The sequence below is a fragment of the Megalops cyprinoides genome, chromosome 7 (assembly GCF_013368585.1).
Source record: "Megalops cyprinoides isolate fMegCyp1 chromosome 7, fMegCyp1.pri, whole genome shotgun sequence".
In the NCBI taxonomy this organism is placed as follows: Eukaryota; Metazoa; Chordata; class Actinopteri; order Elopiformes; family Megalopidae; genus Megalops; species Megalops cyprinoides.
In genome coordinates this window covers 5,127,944-5,151,428 of record NC_050589.1, presented here as the reverse complement: position 1 = coordinate 5,151,428, position 23,485 = coordinate 5,127,944, and the positions used below count along the sequence as shown (strand labels likewise).

The following is a 23,485-nucleotide window of genomic DNA, read 5'->3' as shown; positions in this document are numbered from 1 at the left end:
GGAAAATGTAGTGCAACCGATCATATGAAAACGGTTAATAATTGCATTTGATAAGGTTATTTAAGTAAATCAGTTTGACTACAAGGCACCCATGTAATTCAAACCAAAAAAATGCTCTGAACCCGAACATAACATTGTACATATGACAATACGGTCAGTGGTAAAGTTAATGATGCTAACATTTTCGATTAATGCCCAACTGGATATTTACAGTAATCCATATTCAATAATTCCATACATGGCATGGCTTTTCAATGGCCCTGTAGACTCCTGTAAGGAGTCTGTGAAGAGAAACGTCAAACTCCCTACAAAACTACTGAATATGACAAGATGGCGGACTCACTATACTTTGCACTGACAGTTCTGTCTCTGCATTGCTGACAGCTACAGTACCGGAACTTCTTGAGAAGATGTACAGGAACTCTCTACACTTGAACAAGGGTGGGGGTATACAGGGCATCTCCCTAGCGACTTTTTTTTGCATTCCATTTGCACTCCATTTGATAGACCTTTTGCTCAATTACTACCGGGTTACTTTTCCTCCTGTTTCCGGGACTCACTGAGAAGTATGGCGGGGATGGAAGAGTCTGGGGAGAAGTGGGCTGAGATAGAGAGAGCTGCGTCAGAGAAAAGACGCGAACTCGTCCTGCAGGGTCCAAACATCGATAAGAAAATACAAACCGGCGGACTGAATCCCAGCATATACTCTCTAACGCTGCTGAATTACCTTGAAATCAGCCAGTGTCCGAGTCTTTTGGAGATCCATGAAGAGATTCAAAATCTGACACACCTCCAGAGCTTGATTCTTTGTAGAAATAAGATATCTACAATACCAAAAGCCGTTGGTAGTCTGAAGTCACTGAAGGTGTTGGATGTGTCTGTCAACGAGCTGAAAGCTTTACCCGACGAGTTATCACAGCTCAGTGAGCTCAACACTTTAAACGTCAGCTGCAATAAGATCACAGGCCTTCCCAACGGACTGAGCAAATGCGCGAAGCTTTCCTCAATCAACATCTCCAAAAATGAGATCTCTCGCCTCCCTGAAGACCTTTACTCCGCTGAACTGGAGCTTCTCAGCACCATCATCGCCTCGGAGAATGCGATCGAGGAATTAAGTGGAGACATTAGTAATCTGCCGGCGCTAAAGGTTTGCATCATAGTTAATTAGTCAGTGCTAACTAGTTAACTCTCTAGTTGTAAATCCATTGACATTAAGTTTTAGATCGTATGAAAGTCAGCTGCGGTATTTCCTAGATAAGGGGTCAGCAGTAGCCTAGAGCACTGAAACGCATAGTAATGGTAAATGATTTACTCTTTTTTTCCCTCTTTTTAGAATCTGGACCTCTCCAATAACAAGCTAAGTGACATCCCATTTGACCTCGCCGATTGCTCCAAGCTTAAGGAAATAAACTTTAAGGGAAACAAACTGAAAGACAAGCGTCTGGAGAAGATGGTGAACGGTTGCCAAACAAAATCCATTTTGGACTACCTGCGGGCAGGCGGTAGAGGCAAGGGTAAAGGCAAGCAGCCAAACGGAAGTGAGAAGGAGGATGGTGGCAAAGAGAAAGACAAAAAGAAAAGGACTGACAGGCGTCAGAAGAATAAAAAGGACGAGGACGAGGTGGAGGAAGTGAACCGGATGGTGGTGAAGGTTCTCCATGTGTCTGACAACCCCACGGCATTCACGGTGAAAGTGGCGCCACAATTGAAAGACGTTCGGCCTTACATCGTTTGCTGTATTGTCAAAGGCATGAACTTGAAGCCGGGAAATGCACTTAAGCGGTTTCTCGCAGCGCAGGTAATGTAGTCAGTTCAAAAAGAAACACCAAGAAAAATGGAGCATACTCAGGTTTCATTCAGCCATTTTTTTACGTGACCACTAGATGGCGTACGGATATAAATTGATGAATATTCGTAGATTATCAAATGCGGCCTGTCCGTTGCGGTGTAACCAGGTACCTAAAAAACTGACGAGTAGAAATTGCTGTACAGAAGAGCTATTATTTGTCGTTTTATCACAGATCAAACTCCATGATGAGATTTGCGGAAAAAGAACGACCGCAACCATCGCAACTCATGACTTTGAACTTCTCCATTGGCCATTATTGTATGATGCCAGACCACCTAAAACGCTGAAGGTAGGCTGTTTCATTGACCCCCAAAGTCCCCCATCGCTGTTCTGTCTAACTGCAGTTAAGTATAGCCATCTCCTCTAGTCAGTCATTTGTCTATGAAGCTTTGTTGTAATGCCAGCTTTTCAAAACGCTCTAGAAATCAATCTAGTATGAGTAAAGTCAATGACATTTATTTTCAGATGTAAGCTGTCCTACTTAATAATAAATAATAAATAAATTATAAGGAAGAAAAGCAGAGAACACAAGGACCTGCTTAAGAAATTACATCACTTATAGTAAACTCGTTTCTGTTGGCCCTGATTTTGGCCTTTGATTGTCTGTGCAGGGAATTCAGAAGGCCCTGTTCCATCAATTACCAATCAATGAGAGTTCTGCATTTAAACAATGGTTACTCAGTATGTAGAAAAAGAGTGCATTATTAATGAAAGGTAGACTGCCAGTTCCCTGTGTTTGTGTAGAATCCAGTTTCTGAACGACCAGTTTAATTAGGAGCTTGAAGCCATCACGTTACGGCCAATCTTAATAATAAATGAGAGCTGAGTTTTTTCTTCCCCAGACAGACGGCTAGGCACCTGCTGCTGAAGCTGCATACTGTTACTGCATAAGAGCCAAGTATAAAGTTGTCAACATGCGTGCAACCAGCCACCCATGCACCTGTGGAGCCTGCACATCACCCTCCTGTAAAACATTGGACGTTACATCAGGGTTTCTGAAAGCTTAGATGTCGCCGTTGCACCTCGGACCCTGCGGTTGCAATGACTGTGTAGATGAAGGATTTAGAATTGTAAAGATCATTGGAAGCTTCCGCCACTACTTTGAAGTTAAATTCCCCATGTGTGGTTTTAAAGTTTGAACAACTAAACTATTCACTGAAGTGCTCAGCACTAGTTGAAATATTAAATGCTGGACTGGAGCTGTGACTTTGTTGTTGTGTCATGATCCATTTACCCCCCACAAAAATCTGAGGGCAGGTGTTTCACGGCTATTCTGTTTAGAGAAGATGAGGTGTGACTGAGTTATCGGTTGTGCCGGTGTTTGACGAGCAGATCGTCCCCCTGGGCCGTAAGGAGATGAACGCTGTGGACCTGATGAGGCAGCTCCAGCTGGAGGCAGAGGAGCAGAGAAAACAGAAGAAGCGGCAGAATGTGTCAGGCCTTCATAAGTGAGTTCCTGCAGCCTCTCCTTTGTACACATTTACGTAAACCCCTTACAAGCTCTTGAGTTTCAGAGTAGGGTGCAGCAGTCTGAATAATACAGACACACAAGCAGCAGGGTAGATGGAGAAAATACAAAAGCAAGCAACCTGAATCTGAATGACAGACTAATAAAGTGCACAACAGTGTATGACTCAGTGTCTCGACTGAGTCGTTGGCTTGATATTAGATATGACTGCTACAGTTACTTTTCTTTTTTTTTTTGTTCCTTAAATCATTAATTGATACTTAAAAGGCTGTCACTGATATGTCACTCAGGCTGCCCATATTACAATGAGATTCCTTTTCTTGGTCCTCAGCAGGTATCTGCTCTTGGTTGCTTTATTAAATCAGTTAAGTGACAGGGCAAAGGCAGTAGTGATATCCAGTCAGAGAAGTCACCAGTTAATCGACAGCATGACCTATCTTTTCAGATACCTGCAGCTGCTTGATGGGAAAGAAAACTACCCCTGTGTGGTTGATGCGCAAGATCACGTCATTTCATTCCCGCCAATCACCAACAGTGAAAAAACAAAGGTAAGCTCTGCAACACTGATGGGTGATGTCTGACCAGGGCAGCAGGGGACCCTCTGCCCATGTCCTTGGTTACAGTCATCTAAATTTTTCAGCAGCCATTAAAAATGTGTTTAGACATGGAGGCCCAGACACCTTTGTATGACTTAAGATGGCTGTGCCTTAGAATATCAGTTCCACAAAAGGCAGAGGGATCGTTTCTGTCTCAGGTCCGTTCTTCAAAAAACAAACCTGCTGCAGAATCGGCAGACACTTTATGTGGATGGAAGGCGTCAACACTTTGCTTGCATATTTTTATTAGTAAAAGTAGGAGATTGCTGAATGCGTTTTTTTTGTGTGTGAGTGGACTTTCCCCTCATGGCCAGAGTGGCCCGGAGCTGCAGAGCATCAGTATGAAGAAATCTGCTGTATCTTTATTGGCCTCGTTATTGCAGCTTCACTTCCTTCCATGTCATAAACTGGTCTGGGGCACGATGGCTTCAGATCGGATGCTCTGCCTGTGATACCAGTTTGTTTAATCAGTTTTTTTTTTCCTTCTTTTTTGATAAGTCAAGGATTTTACTGACCTATGTCCACAATTCCCGTTTCCTAAATGCTGATATGGCAATAATGCACAGGGATTTTGCTAGGTGTCCAATTTAAAATGTGTACGTGACATGCACTTGTTCAGGTGTGCTGCAGTTGTCTGAAATGCTTTATGGGTCTTTATAGCTTGCTTTGGCCTGCTTAATTTGTGCTGATTGTGTTGGATCCCTCTTATCGAACTGATTTGGGTACTACATGAATATCTGCCTTGTGAAGCATAATTATTGCTTCCACAGCATGCTTTTGTTGTTTTTAAGACCATGTTTTTAAGACTAATTGTTCTCATTGCAGATGACACACAAATTAATGCCCTTTATTCTGTGTAGATGAGAAAGTCCACTAGCACGCTGTTTGTGGAGGTGACCAGCTCTACCAGCCTGCAGATCTGCAAGGACGTAATGGACAGTCTGATTGTGGTGAGCTTTTCATGAGCCTAACATAACAACTGCAGGTCTTGCCAGAAGGCAGATATGGGTTTCAAGGTACATGTGGAAAAATTGAATATATAATAGGCTGTGGCATGCATTATCTTTTACATTAGATTACATTACATCCCTTCAGCAGATGTTCTTATCCAGAGTGATTTCTAGCAGAAAAGAACAGAAGTATATCCATTCAAGTTAAATGAGCAACAGTGTCAGACTACGCTAAGAACACTTCCAGACCATTGAGCGTGAGCATAACACTATTCAAGCCCTACCACAGTTTAACTTGTGCAACCTGACTTGACAAGTGAAGCCAAGTATACTACCATACATCAGTCACTAGATCATTTTACATATGCGTATTATATATACAGGGTGCACATAACACTTGAAGTGAGGACTTATGATAAACTCATTGGAAATAAAGTGGTATACATAGTGGTATAGTAGAGTAGTTGGAAGAAATTTTACCAGTTCTTGGAGTGGATTGCAGAAACACCATTAAGAAGGGTTAGGACTTGTTAAGACAAGTTGTTTACTTGGAAATGTTGAGAACCTCTGCTCTGTAAAGGGTTTCCGTGGTTTCATCATCTCTTGTGTCAAGGCTCCTCATATTGATGTGACAGCACCCTGCATCTCCAGGTTTCGGGTACCGTGTCATACGCGACTCTCTTTTGATGGCCTAACCCAGTCTGCTCAGACCCTGAGTGGAATAAATGATCTCACTGCTCTGCAGTGATACCACCCAAGAAGGGTGTACAGTGTCACCTCCTCAACACACCGTTCGCGGTATGGCCACAGTTCTGGCGTGTCACGACTTCGGCTTGTACACACAGCGTGGTGTGCGGGCAGAAATGGCAGTGCAGGCAAAGTCCCTGAAATTATTGGTCTAGACATGCTGAGAGGATGCCTGTCTTCATACAGGCCTATATGACTTAACGTCAAAGTGGCAAAAGTGCTTGAATTTTACGGCGTGCTGGATTTTATTGTAGTTCATACATTTTAGATGTACCTGGTTAAAAACATCCTGTGCAATAAAAAATGATGATGTAAGGACTTTTTTAAAAAGAATTTAACCTTGATAAAGTAGTAATAATGTGAGAATGGGAAGTGCTACTCGGTTAAAGGAAATTGCTGTTTGCAATGGTAAGCGCATGCTGTCTATATCGAGCTACAAAAATTTAGTTCAAGTAGCGAGGAGGTGTCATTTTAATGAAACGTGTCTGGATGGATCACTTTAAACTGGGTAAAAAAGGATGTAAATCCACTGACAGCCTTCTGTAAAATCTGCCAGAAACGCATGTCTCGCTGTCACGGGGGAGTCTGTGCTTTGCAGCTATGAAAAGGTGGGTATAGCTCGTGAATTAATGTTTCAGTCAAATGTCTTATGAAAGTTGTAATGAAGTCTGTTAAGAACAGTTAAAGTTGAACAAGAGAGAAGAAAGAAGTGGTCATCAACGTATTTTCTTATTTTCTTGGCATTTATAAGCATATTTTTCTGGGAATCCCATAATTTGAGCCTACTAGAATGTGTTTTTGATGTCCCAAAAAGCAAAAATGTATATGTTTCACCATTTTTCCCCCATATGCACTTGCAGGAAGGATTTCCCATTCAGTTTTATTTAATCCTTAACGAAACCCAGTGGTTGAAGTAATATAAAATCCAGTTTGAAGATAATGGGGAAAAAAATGTGATAGAAGGAAATTAAAATCAGATTGAAGTGGTTAAAATGATTCAAGGTTACCCTTGTCAAAAGGTCCATATCGTATTTGTTCCAATGCTTAAAACTTGCTTCCAGGCAATTGAGATAGAGCCCATTGCAAGTATGGACAAGTGTTTGTATTGAAAATTAGGACGTTTGTCCCCATTTACTAAAAGAGGTGAAAACTTTGCTTAGTTTGATGCTAGGATGTTTGCCACCTTAAACAAACCTGTGTGGATAGCACAATGTTTAATAAGTTAAAAAAACTGCTTAGCAGAGATATAGTTTTGTATCGTCTGTATGATATATAAGTACTGAGGAAGTACATTCAATTTAATAACTGACCAAGCAGCGAAATTGGTAGTAGTGACCATCTGTCTTCAAACCCTGGTGTGTCATGCACAGTGGTAATACAAGCAGCTGCTGTTTTAGACTGAGAGGATAACATGTGGCCTAATACATGTTGTCCACGAACATGAAACGGCTGTGACACACTATGTGAATTAAGTGCAATCAGATGAAAGTGATGGTTTGGGAAGTTGGACCGCATGGATGGCCAAGGTAGTGAAACGTGACATGAAAGGCAAACCTGGGATCTTGGTTTTCCCTGTTGTCATGTGACTTCCTGCACTGTGTCAGAGGAACTGTTTGTCCTCATTTTCTCCCATTCTTAGTGAGTGGGCTCACATACCTCCTGAATATTTAATGGTGTGAATGACAATCCGCCTGTACTTTTCACAGGAAATTAATTGTGCTCTTCAGTTGCAGTTCATGAAACAAATTTGAACTTCTGCAACTAACTACTGAGTGGCAGTGGATGAATTTTGTATATTGTAAGGAATATTGTTGGATATGTTCTGATAAGTTCATAAATTATCTACAATGCAGGTATAAAACATGTGAGACATACTTATTTATATTAAGTGTCCATTTCCAAACAATCTGTTACGTTACACTTCACCGAACTCATAAATTATTTGTAATTCAGCACAATCATACTATATGCGGGTAGGTTTAATCTTTATGGCTTACATATTGTTCATTAAATATTGAGATGCATCTTTTCTTCTGTCTGTATGGACAACTGATGCCTTCTTTACACACAGCTGGATCCTAGTTGTAACTTCTCAATTTCAAATATGCATTTGTCTTTACACTATTACAAAGGTAACCTCTAAGATGCATACAGCCATTTCTGTCTATTTACACAGAGGTCACACCTGTCATTCCAGTAGTATCAGAGGTATCCCACCAGCACTGAAAGTATACATGCTATGGGATCTGCCTTCAATATCAATTCAATCATAAAGTTTACTTAGCAGATAGGCGGTTTGTGTTGCTTGAAGTTTGTATTTAATACATTTGTATAGCTGGATATTTCAGTGAAGCAATTCAAGTTGAGTACTATACTTAAGGACACAATGGCAATGCCCTACCCAGAAATCCAACCCTAAAGCAGTTGCAAGCCCAACCCCTTAGCCACGACATCAACCTAAATTAGAACTGTTTTTAGAGCAGTATTTTGGGTCAACACATCTGCAAGTTAGAAGGTGTGATCCCTGATCCTCTGTTCCTGTCACGGCACACAACTGCATATCACCGTAATTCCCTTAATCTGACGAAGTCCAGCATCTCTGATGCAGCTTGTTCTTTTTTCACTTTTAAAACATGTGATTGGTATATTGTTACAACCTGAAGGTATCTGCATTACTGGAAATGAAACTGTTACTATTTTCAAAAACAACAGGAATAAGATGTTCTGTCTTGCTTTGCTCTTCTCATTTATCTATTTGATTTAATCGCAATGCAATTTTAGCTTTTTGGCACTAACTATTAGGCATAGTTGTAAGGAGCAGGGCTTGTAACTAAAAGGTTGCAGGTTTGATTCTTTGCTGGGGCACTGCCGCTGTACCCTTTAGGCAAGGTTCTTAACCCAGATTTGCCTCTGTAAATATCCAGCTGTATGAATGGATAATGTAAAATTTTAACCTATATAAGTCACTCTTATCTAGATATAAAAAAAAAACATCTGAGAACTTTGAGTATGTGTTTACATTAAATGTCACTTAAACTCTAGCTTTAATTAGTGATTTGGAAACTGATGTACAAATCTGTTTTCAGCAAAACTGTTCAAATCCAGATGCAAAATGACAATAATGGTGGTTTAAAGGCAGCTTGAATGACCCCCCCCCCCCCTCATTACTTTTTTGTAAATTGCCTAATGACAGCGTCTCTATAGTGATATTTCATTGAGTATGTCTTGCAAGTTGCCATGGCCTGTGCATATCAATACTGATCCTTATCTGATTTGTTCCTCTCCCGCAGAAAATGGCAGAGCTGAACAAATTCACCTTTGATCACAAGGAGGAATCCGTTTCAGATGGGGAATCGGATCTGGCCGGTAACGACAAGGCAACAGAGCCAGCGGCAAACGAAATGACGTCATCGGAGCTGCTGGTGCAGCAGGTTCGGATTGTGGACACGGATGGGAACCTGAAGGTTGTGTACCCGTCGAAAACAGACCTTGCCTCAGAGGTGCCCAACTTGACTGTCGTTCGCTAGCTCTGTAAGAACTTGCCAATAGCAAGCAGCCACTGCGCTCCTAATTCTGGGTTACAGGAACATACCAGCAAACTGGTCATACGTTATGAGGCAGAAATGTAACTTATTCCTCACGATTTGCTTATTGTTCATTATCAATGAAATTCTTTGGTTTGCTACATATTTTTTTGCTGGGTTTCTCAATTCCAGCTGTACGTGCACACAGTACACTACTCTACACTGACAGGGTTACTTCAGCTGGTTCAAACGTAACTTGATTTTATATGTCACTTCAATGTTAATAGATGCACAGTGTATATACTTGACAACTTGTGAGTTAGCAGATGGAATATCTGCCATGCCAACCTTTGGAAAGAATAGAGGCATAATGTCACACCATCTGGAAAGGAACACAGTGCCACAGGAGAAAGACCGTTTGTTTTTTTCCCCCCAAGTTTGTCACACTTTGTTTCTTTTGCTTCTGTTGCTCTTAACCTCTGTGTGTTGGTTGTGTGTATAAAGACTTGATTTCACAATGTATGGTGCAGTGATTAAACTGCTAATGTTAGTGTAGCTATGCCGGTATTGTGCAGGACAGGCAGGAGTAAATGTATTTGACATGTGCTCTCATGCGATTATTCGTTTTCATTGGTAATATTAAGTGTCTATGTTACCGCACAACACAGATCGATGTGTTAATTTTTTATGAGGCCACATTTACCGTGTACTTTCTACAGAATGATATCATTTGTTTGAATTTCCAGGGTAGTAAATGGTGAGGGTAACTCCTTTTTTTTTCTCTAGTTTTCATGGGAAAATTAGTCACTTTTGGCTCATCATGCACCAGTATCTTTGCATGAACATAAAGTTGCCCATTGCTACAGTTTCCATTAACCCATTACTGACCAGTGGTAGCTGAAAAGACCAACTGTGCATATGTTTAATAAAACTGAAGAGAATGGAGAGATACATTTGTTGTCTTTATTTTTAACTGTTTTAATGCATAACATGGATTTCTGTCCATGAAACATAACACATGCTTGCACTCAACCATTCAGACAAAGCTGACAGGAAATGTCTTGTAGATGACAGGCAGTCCAAGTTAGGGATCAATGGAAAGATGATTTCCAACACAGTGTGGAATTAACAATACAAATAAAGTATAGGCTTTGTCCCATTTTCCTTTATACTTGATGTAGAACCTCAAAAGTGTACAGTTAAACTTAGTTTTTTATTGGTAGGGTACACGTTTTCAGCTGACTGAGATGCAAAGAGATGTCAATGTTACAGACTACTCTGTGTGCCATAAAGTGTCGTTTAACGTAAAGATGTAATTAACTAATACTAGTTTTATAACTTTTCACGTTTTCAAAAGCTGTTACCAATGACATTGACGCTATACAGATCTATGTGGCGTTGCATAGGTTAACCAGAAAGCAAAGGAGTAATGTTACCTATCACATTTCTATTAAGCGTTGGGGCAGACTTAAAAGGAGGTGTCACGGAGCAGGTGACAACAGTATAAAATATTGCCAAGCTCAATACAATAAAGTAAAATTTATTTTTAAAAATTCGGTGGAACAAGCTAACAATTGAAGGCAAACGACCAGATGAAGAAATGACGATGAAAACCACGCACAGGGTTCGACACAAGAAGCAGGCTTGGTCCGAAATTAACAGAGAGAGCTACAGGAGACTTAAATGGAGAAATGTGAATGAAGAAGCAGGAGCAGAATGTTGCGAGATCAATATTCAACGCCTTGGCCGACCGAATACCTCTAACCCCACGGTCCCGAACGTAGGCACTGCAAAAGCGGCTGGAGTTTTCCGACCGGTAGGTAAATGGACTAACTACACAGCAGAAATCATAACGAGATCCAGCCCTTTGATGATACAAACGTTACAGAAAAATATTCCCAGCAAAACCAGCGCGGTGGCTCTTACACAAAGCATCCTCTTACCTCCAATCAAGGGATCCCAAATGACCCCTTGCGAGGTTGCCTGCGCAAATACGCACGCCTCTCCAGGTAACCCCGTGAAACCTGAAGCATCCAAACCAAAGCTAAAGGCCAGGCTATCCACAACAAATTTGGACAAAGAGAATACGCTGTTACGACTGTACGTAACACGGCAAAGGGAGTCGAACATTCCAGCACCCAAATTAATTCACGATAGTCTCACTGTCAGAAAATTAGAAAACAGTTTAAAGGATCCGACCTCACGCCATGATGCGTCCGGAAGAAACGTTGGCGAGGGTAAGAAATTGAATGCACGGCCACCTGGAGCATCAAATTCGGCGCCTTCGCATCTGTCAGCCAAACTACGGAACCCTGACGAGAGCAATCGAAATGCCTATGAGAGCGGAGCGATGACAAACGGGATTAACCGTGCTAACGGACACTCTGACCCGAAACAGAAGACGGAATTATTTTCCGATCATTCTACTATTGAAACGGAGTCTCAGTGCACTCAGGACAACGATGCTTCGGAAGCTGTTCAAGGGAAGCTATATACACCAGAGGAAGATTATTACACAAATCAAAGAATTACTGAATGGGTCCTGAGAGTGAATGCTAGCCTGTTTTCCTCGTCTAGTGATTCCATGAGAAGTATCAGTCCCAGTCAAGAGCAGGACACAGCTATAAAAATCGTCTACGACGGAGACTGATAGAAGTAGGAACGTGTGTTCCTGAACTCACAGATTAGATTGTGCATTTTTCTCTGCAGAGCAGCTAGTACAATACTGTTTTTGCTTTGATCTTTCTGTCTTTAACGTGTTGTCCCTACATTGTTCAGAATGTCGCCGAAATGTCAGTTGTTCGAAACATTGTTGTAGCACAAATCAAGTGTTTCATTTAAACTGTTTAATCCGGCGCAGTGTTGCTGCTTTGAGGAGGAACTTTTTCCACAAATGTATTTAACAAGGTGTCAACCAGCCTGAATATCTTCGACATCGACTGCACTGTCACTTTGGATTGGTTTGGTTAAAATTTGTTCAATCATGGTGTACTTAAATTGATTGTAATAACAATACCTTTTCCAGTAGTTATTTTAGTCATAAACAGCTCTGGGCGCATGAGTGTTTAGGTTGTAAAGAGGCCATGAAATATTTACAGATTTTGATATTTTGGGTCCTGCCTAATCTCACAAAAGAAATAAGAACAAATCACAGATTTCCATATTGCTTTTTGTTCATTTGTTGTTACACATGCCACTTTCTTATGCACCCACTTATACCATGTGAAAGAACATTTTCCACTGGTTAATTTTTAATGTAGTCCCACTTAATCATTTGCTCTTGAATGACTAGACTACCTTGACTTTAAAACAATACTAACAGCATTCATCCTTACATACACGAACAGGCAATGGATTTGGTCAAATGATACCACCAAATAATTTGTTGTCCTAAGTGTCTGAGAGATTTATCTGTTGAGCTTGTAAAATATAATGATTTTTAAAGTGTTTTGAAGAACAAATTCATGTTTCATGACATTATATCAAAATCTTGACTGGTGATGTATATGTCGACCATGCTTCAACCAGTTGTCTTCATGACTGTTGAAACTTAGAACAAAGTAGAGGAACATCAAACAGCTAATACCTTTTTGTTGTACTTGCATGTGGTGACAATTTCAAAGCCAAGATAGTTTCAAAAAATTATAATTTGATTTGTAATTTTAATAGTCCCATGTCAAAAACATTCAACACAAAAATGTCTACAGTAACAACTTTTCCTTGAACATAATTCAATGGACATTTTCTGTGTAGTTCACAGGATATATCTGGTAACCCATGAAAGATTTCAAGCAAAATGGCCAATGTGAGTGAAATAGAGACCAAACCATTAAAACCGACTACTAGCAGGCTATATTCATTGAAAAATTATTCTTTTTAAGGATCCCACTGTCATGTGCTGTTATGTAGCAAGAGATACATTGCTGAGATTAGATTTTTAAAAACGTTTATTTTAGAGTATCTCAACAGCGTTTTTTTCAATATCAAAAGACAATCTCAAACAGAGAGAAAAAAGACTTAGATTAAATTTTCCCAAGTAACTCCAACATTTAACTAATACAGTACTACCAAAAGCTTGAACATAAAGAAATGTCTTCATATACAGCAATCAATAGGCATGAAGCAAAATCGCATTAACATCCAGATACTGTATCTATAAACATATTGCCTACAGTAAACATTCACTGCTCTGTATTTTGACTTAAAACACATCGCTGATTAGTTGGTGTCAGGCAGTACAACATAACACATCAGTTCTAATGACTAACACTGTGTTCAGCATGCGAGGGAGTGTAAGGCGATATCTCAGATGGAATGGATCCAGACTCAGCAAAGCACAGAGCATAACGCTTTTCACGACACAAATAGAAAGGAATTCAGAACAGACAGCTTCTGGTGTACACCCACTTAGAAAGGCAATTCACTGAATGTATACATTGACATACAAACTGGCTAAAATAATGTTATTTTTCATATTTAACAGATTTGATTATATTTCTTCATACAAATTATGAACTGATCTCTCAACTCGATCTCCCACCAAAGAGCCTGTAACAATGCGATCGCTCACTAGCAGGCTCTTCTTGGGATTATTAAAAATGTGTGTGTTCTTCCTGTAAATGTCTTGGCCTCCTATGTCAGCACTTGTGGACATAATATCCGGTGACGTATCCAATGACATAAATGATGATCAGTACCGCCACAGCTACTGCCACTTTCACAGCTATTCCAGTGTTCCCAGTGCACAGCCTGTCGTAGACCCTGGTATGACATTTACATTTACATTACATTTCTTCATTTGCCAAACACTTTCATCCAGAGCGACTTACAAGTGAGGCAGAGTACAACACAAGCAAAAAGCCATATAAGGAGACAACAATATTAGAAGTACTGCGTGACCAAGTTTCAATAGTTGGCCAGACAAGGTACAAGCTAGCTAGGTATAGGTACAAATGCATTAAACCATTAAATCTGAAGTTTTTTAAAAGGAAAACAGAGTTTAAGACATAACAAAAAGTTTTAGGTGGTGCTGTGTCAGGTGATCATGTGTCTTGAAATATTTCTTAAAAACAGTGAGGGAATCGGCAGAATGGATGAGATGTGGGAGTTCATTCTACCAACAGGGGACAACGGCATCGAAAGTTCTGGATAGTAAGTGTGAGGAATCACAATCCATTCCTCTGTTGAAGGACCACTAGGATTTTTTCAACAACATAACACAGCACCAAAGTGATTCTTGTGTGATGGATATTCATTGACTAAGCTCACCTCATCATTCTGGATTGGGATGCGGCCACATCCAGGTTGATGTTGTCATCATTCCAGCGATTGTACTGCACACCCGCCTCCTTGTCCTCCATGTTCCTGTTGAATATTCCCCCGTTCCTTGGAACAGAAAAAAAAATCAACAATCAACAGCTCAATCAACAAGTTTTGTTTGGATATTTACACTGCTTTAGATTGTGCCAAACAATACCCTCTTTCAAAAGAGCTTTTTATGGGTGTACTACAAAACATACAAAACAAACACAAAAAAAAAACACTCAGTTTAAATCATAGTGGAGTCCATGCTTTTGGTTAACCAAAAATTAAAGTCCAAAACCAATGTTACGGTGGCTGTGGCAACATTTAAGTAACTTAATCAGACCCTTTGAAAAGTTACATCTGATATAGTAAAACATGTATGATCTCAAAAATAAATCGTTTATGGTCTTCCATTTGCAGACGTGACACTGTCGCCGAAAGAAATTTGAACCCATTATGTTTTACAGTGGGAATACACGAAGAATTAAATATTAACTTCAGGCAATGGATGGTTCCTTAGAGAAAGCTTTTTTAATAGAAACGATCGCTAATAGGCATTGACCACTCATTTTGATTCAACCTTCATAATATAAATCATAACCGTCTGACACATGTAAATACTCACTTAGTTGTCGACAAAATTAGTTGAGACCAAATGCGTGTTGCTCCTTCGGCAGCCGCCTATTTATCTGGTGTTTTCGAAAGAGCTGGGTTCACGCGGGTCAGAATTTATTCTCCCATAAATCAAACTGCAGCATAACTTTACTGTGCAAGGAAACGTGGAACACTCGAACTGTTGAACAAACTCCAGGTATTACCGTGTCTTCCGTTTTGATTGATAAGAGTTTGTAATCTTGTGTTACCTTGTGCTTAGTACAGACCTGTTCGAGAATACAGCACCACTCAGCAACAACGCCACATTTATGCATACGTAAAGGAAATGCTGAGAAATGCCACCGCATTTTGTTCCGAATCTGACCTCAATTAAGTCGCATAATTTTACTAGCATCATATTTTCATGTCTCTAAGCAGGTATATTTTATCTGTTGCCGCATGAGTTCAAATGAGGTTGTTCGTCTTAATAAACCTTCAAGTGAACTGGGGAAAATACGGTTGTATTTAGCCATTTCCCAAGACGTTATAGCCTCATACTGCAAATACTCACACTGTTTACAAAATAATGACATACGTCCCCAATTTGCAGACCACGAAGTGTCAATATAAAACAAATAGGCCTATGTAAGTAAGTAAAGACTCAAAATGTGTACATATACACATTTGAACAAATTCAATACATGAAATCCTCTGGAACTGCAAGTGCTAAATGCGTTTGTGTAAACCCCCTCTGTCCATATCGCCCCGTATCGTACTCCTGGAAATTTTTCACAAAATATTTCATATCAGCAAAAACCGAGCTCATAAAGATCCCCTTATATAGTTTTCACTGAAATGAGTGCAATGAGTGTCATACAATGAGTGTTCGGTCTGTGCAAACAGTCCTATCTTCTAAACTCCATAAAGAAAAATGTGAACCTAAACTAAGGATCAATATTTTGTAAAACAAAAAAAAAAGGTCGTATGTCCTTATTCATCTTTATAATGTCACATGGGCTTCGACGCCACTGCCTACTAAAAAACGGACAGAAATTAATTGCTGTCGTCATCCGTGCCACAACCAATCATCGAGGGGCTTGCGCGCGGAATTCAGTCGTCATCAATGCGCGACCGAAATGGATCTGACTTTATAAACACGGCTTTTAGACAACCTCGTAAACGAATACTTTTGAACACAACGCTAACGAATCTTTTGTCATTCCTGGAATAGCTGGACCATGATTGCTATTTTTCCCTGCTAACGCATCGACAGAACCTGAAAATCCTGCAGGTTTAGTAAGATATCAACATCGCGCCTTAATTTTTCAAGCATGCCTTAGCTAACTATTCAGCTGCAGCCAGCTACGCGACAGAGATCCACACTTTTTAAGCTAGCAGCCAATTCGTATGATCTGACTAAACTACACTCAGAACCTAGACTGCTAAACCATGTTCAAGGTTTGCTACGTTTCGCTAACGTTAGGCTCAGCAATTCGCTGCTGCGTTTATTGCTGTCTTTGAGAGCAACATGGCAGTATTTATCACATTACCTCGCTGGTCTAGTCAACATATTCATGTTAGCTATTCGCTAATGTTGGCTAGCTTTTGTTTTCAGATATCTTGCAAAGTTACTGATTGCGCTTTTTGTTTTTCAGTGATCGCAGTATGACTACTCTTACCAGACAGGACCTAAATTTTGGCCAAGGTATTGTATGAATTTTGACTTGTTGCTAATGTGCATTTCTGTGATTTCGGTTTAGTGGCAGTTGAATAGCAGCAGTGTGTTTTTGTTTTTTTATTTTTTGCAGTGGTTGCCGACATTCTTTGTGAGTTTTTGGAAGTGGCTATTCATCTCATCCTCTACGTGAGAGAAGTGTATCCTTCAGGGATATTTCAGAAGAGGAAGAAATACAATGTACCAGTACAGGTAGGGTGTGCAGTGTTGTAAAGGTTTTCTGGAATGATTTGTTGTTACGCTGCGTACAGGTTCATCATGTGTTTGTACATGCGCTCCAGATGGACACGAGGGCGTCCTATTTAATTGAATGTCTGTGGCTTTTCCTTTGAACAGTTTAAATTCGGGTGTCCACTTTAATATTTCAGATGTCATGCCACCCCGAACTGAACCAGTACATACAGGACACCCTGCATTGTGTCAAACCTCTTATTGAGAAGGTAAGACACAGCTTAAGCAGTAAGGTTACAGTCTGTGAGAAAAGAATGGATGCAAGGCAGATATGGAATACGCGACTGTATTTATGGTCATACGCTGAGAGCCGTGAAAGTGATGATTCTTCTTTAATCACTTTAGAACGATGCAGAGAAAGTAGTGGTTGTCATCATGGACAAAGAACACCATCCAGTGGAGAGATTTGTGTTTGAAATTTCCCAACCTCCTCTTCTTGCTATCAGGTCAGTGTCTAAGGCTAAGAAGCTGATTGTACCTCTGTGTAATTTGGTGAACACTGCTTATTAAGGTCATGATGAATATTACTGTTATTTTTTAAATTAATCTTTTGCTGTTAATGGTGAACTCTGTAATGTTTGGTCATTTCATTGGTTGGCATTACAGAAGTTATTTAACAGCTGCCTGAATATTTTATATGTTCATGAGTGCATGTGTTAACTGATAAAGTCAGCAACATAGGTGTAGTTACCTTGATCAATGTAATCTGCAATCCATTGGTTATACGTCTGTTTTGTTAATAGTTATGCCACACTGTCATTAGTTGAGCTCAGAAATTATAGTCATTAATTTATATATAAGCTACCCCTGTGAACTATGACAGTAGCGTTAAACTGACCACAGTAGGACTTGTCCTTCAGGTTGACTCTTTCATTTCCTAAGTCATAGCTGGGCTTGGACATTAAAAAAATCACCAGTAAAATAGGAAAAGACAAAGCAGCAATTTCCTTTATTGGTTGAGTTGGTGTGGGATGGGTCAGCATCATTTCTCAGTGGTTCCATTGTTGTTGGTTTTGCAGTTCTGATACCTTGCTCTCCCACGTGGAACAGTTACTCAGAGCAGTCATCCTAAAGATCAGTGTGTGTGACGCAGTGCTGGACAACAACCCACCTGGTATGACAGCAGTGATCTAAAAGTATTCTTGAGTGTCAGCCTGTTTGTTTGCCCAAAGTGACCTGAGATGTTTAACAGTGATGAATTTGTGTATCTGTGGAACGGAGAGGGTAATATAGGCGAGTTTCTGGAAGCTCTGCAAAGTGCCAGGAGCTAATGCAGTCTCCTTTTGCAGGGTGTACATTCACAGTACTGGTGCACACCAGGGAGGCGGCCACCCGTAATATGGAAAAGATTCAAGTCATAAAGGTGATACATTTCTTAAAATGGATGCACATTGTCTTGCTGTCTTTGAAAATGATTTAATGGTTGCATATGTTATTTTGAAGATACTTGTTCTAAAAATAATGTCTTGCGTATTTGTTTTATTTTATCCTGTGAACTACTTTTTTCTATCCAGTCAATTAGCCAATTTTACAGCACACCTAGGTTTGTTTTAATAAAGTCATTAAAATAATCAACCAAAAATCATATTTATTTCCACTGTGAAATATATGCATGGAGGAAAATAAAGACAGAATTTCTTTCTACTTTCATAGTTCACTTTGGAAGCTAAAAGTGGGATTAGGAGACAGTAGTGTACTAAACTGCTTACAGCTTCTTCAAACAACGTTTCCCAAATCATACACTAGAGGGCAGTGTAAACTAATCAGATACCTATTTAACTAGAATGAATTTGTTTTTTTGTACTAAACTGTTTTTGCCTTCTTCAAACAACATTTCCCAGGTCATACACCAGAGGGCAGTATAAACTAATCAGATACCTGTGGGGTTAAGTGCGTTGATGTTTTTAAAAGACCACTAATTTATCTTAGCCTGGTTGTCCGATTCGGTCGATGCTGTAATCACATGACCATCTATACAAAAGGGTTTCCATATATATATGGAAAATAGGAACTGTTGTAGGAGCCCTTTAATTCATCATGTTTGTGTTGAGAGTCGGGTGAAGTGAATTGTGACACTATAATGCATTTAAAAGGTGGATTTGATTGCTTCTTTCCCCAGGATTTTCCCTGGATAGTCGCAGATGAACAGGAGGTGCACATGCGGGAGCCCAGGCTTATACCCCTGAAAACAATGACATCTGACATTGTAAAAGTGAGTCTGTTAGCACACTCAGTTGGTGACCTTCCCTTTCATAATCACATGCCATCCCACACACTCCTATTATCTATTTGGATGCATTGTACTGTAGTCCAGACAGATTTGTTTAGGTGGTTATTGCATGTCTTGCTTTATGTTTTCATCAAATGTTTTAGTTATAAATGCCGTAAACATTCAGACATGTTTGTTTTGAAGTATATTTTTAACAGAATATATTTTGTCTCTGTAGATGCAGCTGTATGTAGAGGAGAGGGCTCAGAAGGCTTCTTGAAGCACACCTAATTTCCCACCATGCCTGCATATGCTCATACAGGCGGACTTCAGCCTTGAGACTCAGCAATTTGATATCTCAGATACACGAGTTGACCCTTGGACCTGCAGCAGTAATGTATTTGCAAGAAGCATAGTTTATATTCCGCATCAGTGAAACTGAGTGCTAGCCTCCAGCAGACATGGCAATGAGATATGCCTGGGAAATACAAGCTGATTGGTTCAGATCCATGTAGACATGATGTGTGAGGTATGCATTTGAAATAATTACACGTTTGACCTCATAACTTCATACATGCATGTGCGCAGCTTAATAATCACAGAAATGCCTTGCAAAAGAATATAAGTTTTATAAGGGGTTTCTTGGAAATATTAATGTCTTTTGTTGTCAGTCATTAATGTTGTATATAACAGTGCCCACACATAGCTCAAAAGCCTCTGTTTACATTTGGAATAATGAAATGGACACTCCTGGCTAGGGATCAACTCTGGTAATTGTGATTGTCACTCTGGCCCACGTGCTTTAAAGCTGTAACATCAGCCAGTCTTAATGTTATCCATACACTGAAATGTGTCCAGCAAAACATTAAACAAGTTGTGAAAAAGTATCTTTTTGTCATTGTTGTGCTGTTGTGCTGAGCTTTGGGTACCAAGTACTAAGGTTTTAATACAATGTTAATGCAAACAAGCTGTTTGTCCTTTGACATCTGTTTTTTTCTTGTATGTATTGCCTAAAAGAGATTGCATTGTCATTTGGAAAGTTGATGTGAAAGTATGCACCTGACTTGCTGATTAGCATTTAGCAACAGACAGTCCTGTTTGGTTTTTATCAGTGTGCTGTTGTGTTGCTTTCTACTGTACAGCAACAACTTTTTTCAAGGCAGTGCTTTTGCTGAACATGTTCAAAGTCAAGGCATGACACAATATAGAAAATATACAAATATAAAAGTAAAGCCTATGTTATTGATGTGAAATATTCATTGTCTCTGATTGTATCAAGCATTAGTGATAATTTTTATGTCCAGGCTAGGACTCATACTCCTCATGGTCCCCCCTTTGACCTGTACCGTCTTAGAATCTGTTCACTCTGAACACTTATCTAGGTGGTCATTTTTAAAATGTTGGCATTTGGGGGAGGAATGTCCCAAATGGAGTAGGAAAAGAAGAAATATATATGTATATGTATCTGTAATAAATCCTTTACTTGCAATTACAACGTAATTGTAATGAAAATAAAAAATGCTTTTATGACAAGATAAAAATATATTGCTATTGTTTGTTTTATAACTGTAATACTCATGCACATATTCAGTTATATTCATATGAAGCATTTACTTGTATTTGTAACTTCCAGTGTGAGCTGAATAATTTCTGAAATTGGGCCTACCAAGGAGAATTCCACTGTATCAGATGTTCAGTTTTAAGTGTTAAAATACATAAATATGCTTATTCATTGCATTATCATTCTGATTACATTTAGTATCAGTAGCTATAAATGTAAAACTATTAATACAGTTAATGGAATTTGTACCCATATAATCATATCCAAAGCAGGTCTTATGTGATTTATTAAAGATTAATGCCGCTTAAGAGCTATACTTTTTTCAAAAGAATGTAGTTCTGTGTGAACAATTTTAATGTGGGCTGTTATACAATACTTAATTTTACCCAATCTCAATTAGTGATGAAGTACCATAGTTAATAAGGAAAAGTTCCCTATTGGTAAAGGCAACAGTTAAACCATATTAAGTCCAGGTCAGATTTTCAGGACATTCACAGCAAAACCAACAGCTCTGAAAAAAACGTGTGATATGAAAATATAATTGCAGTGTTCCTGAAAAAAGTGAAATTTAAAAAATGCCAATGTCCTTCTCAGGTTTCAGTTCTTCTTGGGTGAGGTTAAAGCTGTTTTCATGTTCTGCATATCTGCAAATGTAAGAGGAGGAATTTTCTCTCCTTTCTGTTGAAGTCTTTGGTGGAATGTTGTTCGGTCATCAATTATTTTCTGGGTGGGGAAAAAACAACAACTGTACTTAACTTTTGAAAACTTCAACCAACAATAACACTGTTATGTTGTCAATAGGTAGTTGATGTACATGAAAGTATGGTCAGACCTGCATAGTCTGAAGAAGTGCAGAATCACTTATTTCAACCTGGGGCTGTTTGGCACCCGGGGCAGAGTACACAGCCTGAATGATCTTCATTCTCAGCCTCTCAAACTGCAAAAAAATACTTCTGAATAATCCTTAGCTGCAAGACACTGGATACACTATGTAACCTATGGCACTAAGATGATCCATGTGTATGAGATTATCAGGCAGACATACATACACAGAATGTATGATGTTTTCCCACCTCTGTACAACTGATCTTTTCAAGAGAGTAACTATACAATTACATCCATTACTTAAACAATAACAGATTGATCAGAAGTAAAGCAACAACTGGAAGTATAGAGCAGAGAAAAAAACAGAAAATGATGACTGGAAGAGTTACTTTTTAAATTTTTAACTGCACCAAAAAAAAGAGATTGTGTGTACCCTGGACTGCATTTGCTCCAGGGACACTTTGGTTTTGCTGTGCTGTAGATACAGAGAGTTTATTGTTTCTTGGTTGGCCTGGCCCTCTCTCCTCAGCTCAGTCTGGGCAGCTGTCTCTGTCAGCAGATGCTTCTGGAGCTGCTGCACCTCACTCATGACCTTGGCAAGGGCCTGGTCCTTCTGTGCCACCTCTTCTTTCAGCTGCGCTGTGAGCTACCCAATTGCAAACAATCCGTTACCATGGTTGTATGGCTGTGACTGACATTGTCTTGTCTCATGTAATTGAGTAAACAATGTCGAGTTAGGCAAGGAGGACAAGAGGGACAACAGATGAAAAAAAATACCAAAGGACAAACAGGCTTCTGGCAGTTTGAGCATGGAAGCTTAACCAAACCTGCAGGATCCAAAGTAGCCATCTTAGCCTTTAGAACTAGGAATGCTAATGATCTTGTCATCACCGTTTCAAATGAACTTAAATAGTTCTCAAAATCCCCCATGTATGTCTTTAATTTCATCATACCCCATTTACGATAACTTCAAAATAGCCATTAACCAAAATTTTCCAAGATACACAGATACACAAAAAAGCTATCAAATGTAACATAACAAGAATTTTCTAAACAAATACTTTATAAACCTCTGTAGAGCAGAAGAATTTTATCTAAAAACTGCACAATGTGCAAGCACAACAACACTCAGCTTTCTCATTTCATAAGTTCCTCTTGACCGGTTGAGGACAGATGTTTCCTTAGCCATGGCACCACTGAATTTATACTCAGTCAAGGAAATTCCACTACTTTAAAGGGTGATGGGTCTTTATCATTGGTTCAGAGGTGCAGAGGCAGTTGGTACATGGAGGAAATAACAAAAACCCAGGTTCCATATTAGGAAATTTCTTTTTTTTAATGAGGTGTTTATACATTTGAATTATGTAGTAATATATCTGCATTGTAGAGGAACCCACCATGCAGTAGATGGTCATAACTAAGGAAGTTTTCCTTGCAAAATAAAAATGTTGACACATATAGATTTGCTACTACATGAATGCATACTTGCCGCAGTGTATAATTTTCAGTCTCCAGAGTTGCAAGAACGTCTTCATTGGCTTTGCCCTCTCGTAAACAAGAAAACTGAAATGAAAATAAAAGTTAAGAGCAGAGTCACTCCTATTGCCATGAAAACATATCTGCAACGCTTCAATAAGCAAGACAGCATAACTGAACTCTGTGATATTGATATAAAAACACACACGCACACACTCCCTTTCATTTTTTTCCCCCAGAAGCTTGTTTGTACCTTTCTGGACATGGCCTGTATCTGTGCCAACCTGTCTCCCAGCTCACTCTTCAGCTCCTCTATAAGGCCCCTGGCTTTGGATAACTCCCCCTCTCTGGCTGACAGTGCTCTCCTGAGGGAACAGACTGTGCCTGTAGAAAGCAGAAAAAAAATCTCATCTTTT

The 23,485-nt window shown here is 39.5% G+C and overlaps 3 protein-coding genes across 4 annotated transcripts; 2 read left to right on the top strand and 1 right to left on the bottom strand.

Annotated features, from left to right (window-relative positions):
• Positions 1 to 557: 557 nt before the first annotated feature.
• On the top strand, positions 558 to 9,873 carry lrrc47 (leucine rich repeat containing 47). The gene is made up of 7 exons (XM_036532403.1): positions 558 to 1,147; positions 1,334 to 1,798; positions 2,022 to 2,138; positions 3,182 to 3,297; positions 3,763 to 3,865; positions 4,774 to 4,863; positions 8,901 to 9,873. The coding sequence occupies exons 1-7, from the start codon at positions 569 to 571 to the stop codon at positions 9,135 to 9,137; spliced, it is 1,707 nt and encodes a 568-aa protein (XP_036388296.1). The 5' UTR covers positions 558 to 568; the 3' UTR covers positions 9,138 to 9,873.
• Positions 9,874 to 13,741: 3,868 nt separating this feature from the next.
• Positions 13,742 to 15,108, bottom strand: smim1 (small integral membrane protein 1). The gene is made up of 3 exons (XM_036532499.1): positions 15,064 to 15,108; positions 14,403 to 14,519; positions 13,742 to 13,895 (listed from the first exon to the last, which is right to left on the bottom strand). Exons 2-3 carry the CDS (start codon positions 14,492 to 14,494, stop codon positions 13,772 to 13,774), a joined length of 216 nt encoding a protein of 71 aa, XP_036388392.1. The 5' UTR covers positions 14,495 to 14,519; positions 15,064 to 15,108; the 3' UTR covers positions 13,742 to 13,771.
• A 1,054-nt stretch (positions 15,109 to 16,162) lies between these two features.
• mad2l2 (mitotic arrest deficient 2 like 2) lies at positions 16,163 to 20,298 on the top strand. Of its 2 annotated transcripts, none has more exons than XM_036533697.1 (9): positions 16,163 to 16,323; positions 16,688 to 16,737; positions 16,841 to 16,959; positions 17,136 to 17,207; positions 17,344 to 17,444; positions 18,018 to 18,112; positions 18,288 to 18,361; positions 19,118 to 19,210; positions 19,446 to 20,298. In XM_036533697.1, exons 2-9 carry the CDS (start codon positions 16,698 to 16,700, stop codon positions 19,485 to 19,487), a joined length of 636 nt encoding a protein of 211 aa, XP_036389590.1. In that variant the 5' UTR covers positions 16,163 to 16,323; positions 16,688 to 16,697; the 3' UTR covers positions 19,488 to 20,298. The 2 variants fall into 2 exon arrangements, with proteins under 2 accessions (XP_036389590.1, XP_036389589.1); XM_036533696.1 differs by having other exon boundaries at positions 16,163 to 16,328.
• The last annotated feature ends 3,187 nt before the right edge of the window (positions 20,299 to 23,485 follow it).